Source organism: Arachis ipaensis, chromosome B10 (assembly GCF_000816755.2).
Source record: "Arachis ipaensis cultivar K30076 chromosome B10, Araip1.1, whole genome shotgun sequence".
Lineage (NCBI taxonomy): Eukaryota > Viridiplantae > Streptophyta > Magnoliopsida > Fabales > Fabaceae > Arachis > Arachis ipaensis.
The window spans coordinates 171,100-181,048 of NC_029794.2; the positions used below are offsets into that span (position 1 = coordinate 171,100).

General features: G+C 36.2%; 2 protein-coding genes across 3 annotated transcripts in view; one reads left to right on the forward strand and one right to left on the reverse strand.

Annotated features, from left to right (window-relative positions):
• On the reverse strand, nt 3,186-6,237 carry LOC107621732. Its single transcript, XM_016323745.2, has 2 exons — nt 5,665-6,237; nt 3,186-4,725 (listed from the first exon to the last, which is right to left on the reverse strand). Exons 1-2 carry the CDS (start codon nt 5,988-5,990, stop codon nt 3,414-3,416), a joined length of 1,638 nt encoding a protein of 545 aa, XP_016179231.1. The 5' UTR covers nt 5,991-6,237; the 3' UTR covers nt 3,186-3,413.
• Nucleotides 8,560-9,949, forward strand: part of LOC107622392 (DNA (cytosine-5)-methyltransferase CMT2) — a gene marked incomplete in the record, with an annotated part of 11,722 nt that continues 10,332 nt past the window's right edge. The window contains 1 exon segment of one of the 2 annotated variants that reach the window (XM_016324266.2): nt 8,560-8,982. In XM_016324266.2, the coding sequence (XP_016179752.1) occupies nt 8,629-8,982 (354 nt within the window). 2 annotated transcript variants of the gene reach the window in all.

A 9,949-nucleotide genomic window follows, 5' to 3' on the forward strand; every position in this document is an offset into this window, starting at 1 on the left:
TGATCCTCCTTTTGATCAGAAAATTGTGGGCAGTAGATGGGTATACAAGATCAAGACTCGCTCTGATAGCTCTATTGACCGTTATAAGGCTCGCCTGGTTGCTCAAGGTTGTACGCAAGAGTATGGTATTGATTATAAAGAGACTTTTACTCCTGTCGCTCATCTTACGTCTGTTAGAGCTCTTCTTACCATTGCCGCGGTTAAAAAATGATCTCTCAGTCAGATGGATGTGAAGAATGCATTTCTTAATGGGGATTTGAAAAAGAGAGTCTATATGAAACCATCTCCAGGATATCCTTATCCTGCTAGTAAGGTTTGTCTCCTTCGCAAGGCACTTTATGGACTTAAGCAAGCTCCTCGTGAATGGTTTGACAAGTTCAGCACTACCATATGCTGTCTTGGTTTTACTTCTAGCCCTCATGAGAATGCTCTCTTCATTTGTAAAAGCGACCATTGAGTTGTTCTTCTACTTTTGTATGTTGATGACATGATCATTATTGGAGATGATGTTGATGGTATCTCTGATCTTAAGGCCTCACTTCACCGTACCTTTGAGATGAAAGATATTGGTTCTCTCAACTATTTTCTTGGTCTCGAGGTCATCTCCACCGATGATGGCATCTATCTATCTCAAGCTAAGTATGCTTCAGATCTTCTTGCTCGCTCTGGGATTATAGATAGTCGCACTGAGTCTACTCCTCTTGAGCCTAATGTTCGATTTACCCTATGGATGGCACTGTTTGGATAATCCGACTATCTATCGACAGTTAGTTGGGGTCTCGTCTACTTGACTGTCACCCGACCATATATCGCCTATCCGGTTCATGTACTTAGCCAGTTTTTGTCAGCTCCTCGTACTACTTACTATGCGGCAGTTCTTCGCATTCTTCGCTACATCAAAGGTACTCTATTTCATGGCCTTTATTTTTCTGCCCATTTCTCTTTGTCTCTTCAGGCTTACTCCGATGCTGATTGGGCTGGTGATTGATGAACTGAAGATTGATGGTTTATAATTCACAATAAATTCTCGTTACAAGTATAGTTTCTAAACCAAGCAATAATCCTTTCATACAAAAATTTGTTTGTCACTTAAGCAAACCCAATAAAATTGATAACCGAAGTATTGAAACCTCGGGTCGTCTTCTCAAGGAATTGCAGGGAGGTATAATTTATTATTGGTTGTGTAAAGAGATATATTTTTGGGTTTTTGAAAATAGGAAACAAGTAATTTAAATGACAAGAAAAATAAATTAATAATTAATAAAATCTCTTGGCAAGGTATGAGAAATTGAAGTCCTATCATAGTTATCCTTATCAGATGTGATGAGAATTGGATTTTTGCTCCCACCTTATTAACCTCTAACTATGAAGGTAATTTAAGTGGATGAATCAATTTGATTCCTCAGGTCCTAGTCAATTCCTAAGAAAAGACTAGAGTTATTGGAATACAAATCAACTAGCAAAGATAACAATCATCAATCACAAGGAGTTTGATAACTCGAGTGTCTCCAATTACTTAACCAAAGCAAAAAGGGAGAAAATCTACTTGAATAAAAATGCCTTCAGATGGGAAGCAACAGTAACATAAATAAAAGAAAGAAATCTTAAATCTGAAATATTTCAAATTATATTAATTAAGAAAATTCAAATCTTAACATGAAAAGGTTCATAAGCTAAATTGGAACATTAACAAGTAAAAGCATTGGAATAAATAAAAATAAAAGAGAAATATTAATTAAAGGAACGTTGAACCTGGCATTGAAGTAGTAATCATAAAATAAAATAAAAGGAATCCTAATCCTAAAACTTAATCCTAATCCTAAGAGAGAGGAGAGAGCCTCTCTCTCTCTAAAACTACATCTAAATCTTAATAATTGTGAATGTGTATGTCTTCGTTGTTTGGGTGCATTCCCTCACTTTATAGCCTCTAATATGTGTTTTTTGGGCCGAGAACTAGGTCAGAAACAGCCCAAAAATCGTTGGGGGCATTTTTTGCAGATTCCTATACGTGGCATCTGTCACGCGTTCGCGTCATCTGGGAGTTTTCCTTGTCACGCGTACGCGTCGGTCACGCGTACGCGTCATTTGCGTTCTGCTCAAAGCACGCGTCCGCGTCGTCCATGCGTTCGCGTCGCTGAATTTTCGCGCTAGGCACGCGTTCGCGTCGCTGCCTTTTCTTCAAAACTCCATTTTTGTGTTTTCCTTCCATTTTTGTATGTTTCCTTTTTGTTCTTTAAGCCATTCCCGCCCTATGAGATCTGAAAATACTTAACACACAAATAACGGCATTGAATGGTATTAAAGGATAATTAAAATTAATATTTTTAAAACATAGGAAACATGTTTTTCACATATATCATAAAATAAGGAAGAAAAAGTAAAACCATGCAATTTACATGAATAAGTGGGTAAAGGATTGAATAAATCACTTAAATTGAGCACAAAATACATCATAAAATATAGGTTTATTAGTGATCCCACTGATCGTCGTTCTACTACTGGTTACTGTTTGTTTCTTGGCGACGCTCTCATTTCTTGGCGTGCTAAGAAGCAAACGTTCACTGCTTGCTCAAGCATAGAAGCTGAATACCGTGCCTTCGCTGACACCACTGCTAAGGTTATCTCGGTTCGTTGGCTTCTCGAAGATCTGAGTGCTTCTCAATCGTCTCCTACTGATGTTTTTTGTGATAATCGCAGTGCTATTCAGATTGCACATAATGATGTGTTTCATGAACGCACCAAACACATTGAAATTGATTGTCACTTTGTTCGGCAACGCATCCTTATTGATGCTGTTCGTCTCATTGCTATTGGAACACTGGATCAGACTGCTGATATCTTCACGAAAGCTCACCACCCGACTCGTTTTCGGACTTTGTTATCCAAACTCAAGTTGGTATCCTTAGCTCCACTTGAGTTTGAGGGGGATGTTAAAAAAACATTTAGACACAATTTAGATCAATTAGTATCGTTTATATTTATATAGCGTATCTGTATATTAATTATAGAATTCTATGCCTTTATTACTTTGATTCATTTAGCACCTATAAATACCCCTTATATATTGTACTTTTGATCAGACTGAATATACACAAAATACTTTCTTTAGTTTGGTCTCTTGTTTCTAACAATTAGAACAATTAATACAATTTTTTTTTTATATTATAAAATATATGAAAGAGATATAACAATAATCACATCCTTTTCTCAATATATATCATTCAAATTAATCAAGTACAAGCACCTTGGGTAATATAGATACGTCTAAAACAATTTAACAAGAACATTGGAATCATTTGCAAAGAATCATGTAATAATCACATATATAAGACGCAGAACATGAGGGTGTAAGCAAGTAAGCTTCATTCTTGTCTTATAAATGGGGCCGGGATAGGAAGGATGATATAGGAGTTTCAAACACTAACAGATTCCTTGGAATCTAAGCCGCTTGATGCACCGACATGGGAACGGGAAGGTCTCTCGCTGATGTCACCACTATTATCCTCAGCGACATGGCCAGCAGCAACAGCACCTCCGACATCACTCACATTCCCAAACAGAAGAACAACAATACCAGCAATACCAGAGCAAAATGCGGCCCCCAGAGAGGCCCTAATGCGTCCTGCAGCCACCGACCCCACCGTGAACCCCACACAGAGCCCCACGGATTTCACCCATCCGTACCACGCCGAGAACGCACCTTCTTTCCCGCAAGGCGCACAGTTTAGCACCAACACCCTCCCAAAAGCGTGTAGCAGCCCTGTTGCGGTGCCCTGAACCGCCCCAAATAGCAGCAAGTGGCTCCATCTCCAGCGGCTCTCCCAAAAGTAGAACCCTGACCCGGAAGAGAACATGGACAGCAGAAAACCGAGTATTTGCATCTTAACGGAATTCACCCTCATAAAGTGCTGCATGATCTGAAGCAGCGGCAGAGAAACCAAAGGGAAGAGGAAATACACCAACCACAAATAAAGCAGGTGCAGTGGCCTCATGCAGAGTTGACCCACCACAAATAGCACCCCTCCGGTGAATATGCTCATCGTGGCAAAAGAAGACAGAAAAACCCCAACGAGGCCTCCAATTGCATGCGGGTATTTGAACAAAGAAAGGGAGTGATAGAGCCTTGAGGAGAGAGGTGAGACGGAGCAAGTGGTGGTACTTCTGTTGGGAGAAATGAGGACAACATGCACCACCCCGGCGAGCCATATGAGGCCACTGAAGATTGAGACAACCCAAAGGCTCAAGAGGTTACGGTCGCTGGGTTCTCTAAGCATGTGGTAGGTTAAGGATGAGACGATAGCTGCACCCAATGAACCGAAAGCCGTGGCATAGAGGGAGAACCAGCTGGAGATACTTAATCTTGGGAAGAACCTGGTTCTTCTCCTAAGGGCGGGTGTTGGTTTTCCATAGGGACGAAGCATGAGAGCGAGATAATGGGTGTGTGCTGTGCTGGCGACGGTGGCGGCAAGGGCTATCCCAGCGATGTAGGGAATGAAGATCTTCGTGGTCTTGAAGAATCCGGCAGGCAGGCAAAAGAAGACACCAACCCCTGTGGCTGCAGCTGTGATAATTGCGTAGAACTGATTGGCATCCAGGTGGAAAGAGATGAATCCCAGAATTGGAGCAGCTAGGAGTAGGCCTCCTCCCCAAGCAATTGATGTCCATTCCAACGAAGATAAGTGTGAGCCTGTGATGTTTATTGTCCGCTTTGTCAGCTTGCTATACCTGCATTCAATTTCATCATCTTTGTCAACACACTTAAAGTATCTTTGTCAACACACTAGAGCATAATGTTCGGCGAGGAATTTTATATACAAAGTTTTGAAAGTTAATATTGCACCCTTAACAAAGAAAAAAAATATTTAAAATTGAATTTAAAATCTAAAATTTAAATTTAACAAAAGTTCATTTTTAGTAGATTTTATATTTGACTTGTTCTTGTTAGAGACACTTTTTACATTTTAAAAAATACGAAAATGAAATGAATATAAATAAATGGTGACATATGCAAATCAATGGCAATAGTGGCTATACTTCAACATTAAATTATTATCATGATATCTAGTGTTTAATCTCATCCTTCATTACTTTCTCTCTTCTATTAATTTTTTATACCATTTATAAAATTAAAAGTAAAAAATTACACTTTATTCTCTCAAATGTTAAGAAAATAGAGAGGATCTATCTCCTTCCTTTAATGAATTCAAACATTGTTTAAACCAGATGAATAAAGTCCACATGTTATACTCCGATTTGAAGAACACTCATAACCACTATAACTAACTAATTTACCGTAGACCTCCCCGAAATAAAATTGTTGTTCTTAGCATGTATTTCGTATATTAGCATGCAAATTAAAGTTTTCTTTAATTTGTAGAAGACGACTTTCACCTTAAGAAAATTTCAGATTAAAATATAGCAAAAGCCCCCCCAAAAAAAAGAGAGAAAAATATGAAAATATAAAAGGTCAAGTAGTTCCAGAGACAAAAAGTCTAAGGAGCAGCTGAGTTACTTCTTTTGGCCTTGGGTTCAAATTAGCCTGACAGCCTATTTTTGTGCATTGGCCTAGATTTTGTTTGAGGCAAGCAGCAGCAGGCCAGGCCTGGCTGCATGCATATATAAACGAATGTATAGTGTAGAGAGTAGAGAGACTTATTAGCTTACAGAAGAATTTGCTTTTGAGGACACGGCATGCCATGGTGGTTATTGATCCATTGGTGGCGAAGGGTTTCGTCATCAGTGGAGAGCTGCTGTAGCTGACTGATTATGAGGGGAAACACCACAGGAATGACAAGACTCTGAACCATGTAGGAGCACAACTCGTACACGTACCATCCCCATACCTCCAATCTTGATGGCTTCTCTCCTACTACTATTTCTTCATTATACTCATCATCATCATCATCGTAACTGCTTTTGGTTCCACCATAGTGATGAGGATGAGAATTCGCTTCCACCGGCCTTGTCGTCACTACTTCCTTCTCCATCATCAGGTTCAGGTTCAGGTTCTTGACAAAAGCAAAACAAGATCAGAAAGGGAAAGGCTAAGCAATGACATACAGTTCATAGTTACGTGGGGTGCTTATTATGAAGAAAGGTCAGAATAATAACACAGCTGTGTCAACGAAGCTTTCGAGGCTGCCAAGAGCCAGTAGGAGCTTTGTTTCATTTGTTAACTAAACATTACTTCATTGGAAGAATCATTCTCATCGCATCTGCCCTACGTTTCTCCTTGTTTTTTTCTCTCTATCTAACTTTCCTCGATCGATTTATATAATAATACATATTAAAAGTTAGTATGTCCGCCAATAGTGTTGTAGCTGGTACCAGAGCACTCATCAATTTTGCTTCATTATATTATTGGACCACTCGAATTACAATTTTAATTGTCTATCTATCTTACCGACTTTTTACTGTCCCATGCCCAGGTCTTCACTATTTTTTCCTTTATTTTAATATGATGGCTTATACATTTAATTTGTTTTGCTTAAAAAAATATAGGTAGACAATGAAAATAGCAAACAAGAAAGTCTAGAATTTGGCTAATATTTAACTATTAAAAAAAAAATGAGTAATTCTATATTATTAGATATTATTTCATGAGGAATGCTAGGGGATGATTTGTAGCCATCAAATAGTCATCAATGATAGTTTTAATAGTGTGAGATTGGTGTGAGATTTCATCCAATGGCTCACTTTTCTTTGTTGGTTACATGCTGGCCAAAATTTAACAAAATTGTTGGCTCCTAGACTTTTCCTTATTTCATACCATTAAAAATATGATAGCTAATTAGCACTTTTCATACTAAACAATGTGAATAATGGATATATCGGATATTCAATTCGCTAGGTGTACGAATGGTTATCCTAATATTAAGATTTAAGAGGATAATTTGGGAGTGCAATATGTTTTTACTTTATATATTAGGTCAATTTTAAAATTCATTGTTCATATTATTTACAAAAATCATTCTTTACCTAACAAAGTCCAGAATAATGTGAACAATAAATTTTAAAATTAGCCAAATAAAATAAAAATACACTACATCCCAAATTACTCACTTAAATCTTAATATTATAATAATCATCCACACATATATATATTACCCCGTATTTAATTTGTTTTCCTAGCTAGCAATGATTTCTCACTTGAGTTACCGTAAGATCCTCCCTCAATAACCAAACTGATGTATGTATGTATGTAGTCACAAATAGTCTTTTTATTAATTATTTATTTATAAGCTTCAAAGCAATTTTGTTTTATTTTGTTTATTTTTCCTTTAAACGCAACTACTAGAAGAAGCATATAAATGAGAGTCCATTGAGTGTCCAATACAATTCTTGTCTGGTACCAGTATGGGGATTCCTTATTCTGAAGTGTAAACATTTCCGTGGTTCCAATTTTCTTTACGTTCTGTCAAAAACATATAGTTCCTTGGTACGTAATCAATGCCTTCTACAGTTCTAACATACCCTTAGAATTGGAACAATTTGGTTGATATATATTTTTTTTCAAACAGCATTTATTTTTACTTGTTTGTATTCGTTTTAAGTAATTATTATTTTTCTTTTATTTTTAAGAAGAAAAAACTATTATAAACTAGAAGTTTTCTTTTTAAAAAAAATGCATCATCCATTATCCGACCTTTAATTTATTGCTATGGTGTAAGTCTAGTTAGTTACCACAGTTGATGATGGATGGTCTTGGACAAATTAAAACAAAAATGCAACAATCTATAATACAAATTTGAGTGAGAAAATAATTATGATACTATATATTTTTCTTCTTTTAAATTTTTGTCAAAATCCAGATAACACATTAAAATTCTAAGAAAATTGTTAAACGATGTGCGTGCTTAGAATATTGTATGAGACTATGAATCAATAAAATAATCTTTATATAAAATTATTGTTTTGTCGGACATGGATATAAAAAGATAAACATTGTCTGTAAACTTCAAACAATCGTTATATAGCATAAAGGAACCGAATTCGATTTCCTACTTAATAACGGTTACAAAAGACAATTTTTTATCTTAAGTATAATAATAATTATTTTTCTCTATTATTTCTTATGTAGTACAAATTTATAAACGTATAACATTAACAAATGATAAAAAAAATTGAGAAATATAATGCTATGTAGATATTATATAAACAAATATTTTATAGTATTAAATAGTAAAAAGATAAATTCAAGTCTCTTATAAAAAAAAAAAAAACCTTTTCTTAGTTAAATCTGAAAAATAAAAAAGCGAGAAAAATGTGGCAGAAAAAATTGAGAGTGACTCAGTGAACTGAACTGAGGTCTAACTGTCTGAGTGTCAAGTGTAGAAAAAGGACAAAGTTCTGTGCGGTAACTCAACGCCACTCTCGCTTTTTACATTTTCAGCTCACTAACTGCTATTGACCAGGAAAATAATATGTAAATGAGTAAACTAAATAATTAAATATAGCATTTTGCCAACAAAGAAATTATGAAAATTAGCAATAAAAGATTTTAATAAAAATAATGTTAAAAAACTTTAAAATTGTTTTTATCAGGATCGTAATCCATTAAAAAGAAATAGTGTAGCGGCTGCATTTATGTTGAGAACTTGAGATTTGTGAGCTGCTCAGCAAAATGGGATGGCAGATGGCAGGCAACAGAATGAGATGAGATCCGCAATGGAGACGGCGGCGTTGTTGAAGTCAAAATCCGAAAGCTTGAGCTTAGCCTTCACAGAGTCCGCGAACGGAGAGCTAGCTCCCTTGGACATGTCGTCCCCGCCTCCTTCAGACATCTCCCCCCGCACACACCTGAGGAGATCTCCCAGGTTCACCGCTCTCAATGCCACCGTGCCACGTGTTCGAATGCGGAGGCTCACCCATGCGGCTGAAATCCGGCGCTCTTCCAGGCTCAACGCGGTCGCCGTTGGGGGCTGCAAAAAGAGAAAGCCGGGGTCTCATTCTCAATCTCAATCTCATGCTCGCCTTCTTAAGGTCTGTCTCCCTCAAATCTAATCTCTCTCTCTCTCTCTCTCCTCTTCCCCATTCCATGCAAATTGCCTTTTACCCTTCTTTTTTATTTTTGGTAGTAATGTTCTTCTTAGTAAGAAATTATAGCAGGATTACTTGTTTATGCTCATGTTTGGATCGGACTTCAGAGATAATAATGCTTAATTAATGTTATTAACAAAGTGGGGGTCTGCTATTCGACGAAGATCCAGCAGCTGTACTTAACTCTTCCACTTTCAATTTGACCTCATTTTGGGTCTGGATTTCATTGACTATAAGATTTCAACCTGTGCTTAGTATCTGTCTTGGGTGCAATTGATTCATGTACTCCGATCACTTTCATGTCCTAAAACACATCTAATACACATTTCATGAACAATTATAGAGTTTATTTTTTATGTAGTCAATAAAATATTTTACACATTTAACTAATTTAGTTTTATTTGTTTTTTCTCTTAGTTGATTCTTTATGTGATTGATATGAATTATGAAAAATAATTATTTTTCTTGATGTGATCATATATAATTGTTTGTTTGTATACATTTTTTTTGTACTGACAATATATAAAAATTAAAAACATAATTATAATCACTTAATATGTTTAATTCTTTTTCCATATATCTTCTAAATAAGATGATATGAATGAATGGCTGCACCTATAATTGCTTTTGAATCGCAAGTGCTCTGGGAGCATGTAAAAGGGTCTCCTCCCTGTTAAGTGTTTAAGGGTGTAAAAAAAAAATTCGATCTGCCCAACCTCCATATCCAATATGTATCTGCTCCAGATTTGTTGATTTGTTGGGCTATCGGATATTATCTTACCCGCAGATACATAGGTATCACATCTACAAATTCAATCTGATAAAAAAAATAAAAAATAAAAAATAATATTATTTGTTAGGTTGTCTTAATCATTTTTTTGGTATTGATTGTCTTATTTATATTATTTCA

Excerpts from the sequence above, each read along its gene's own strand:
- LOC107621732 (XM_016323745.2), bottom strand. The coding sequence starts at position 5,990 with ATGATGGAGAAGGAAGTAGTGACGACAAGGCCGGTGGAAGCGAATTCT. Across the intron at positions 4,726-5,664 it reads CCTCAAAAGCAAATTCTTCT|GTATAGCAAGCTGACAAAGC; the intron begins GTAAGCTAATAA and ends AATTGAATGCAG.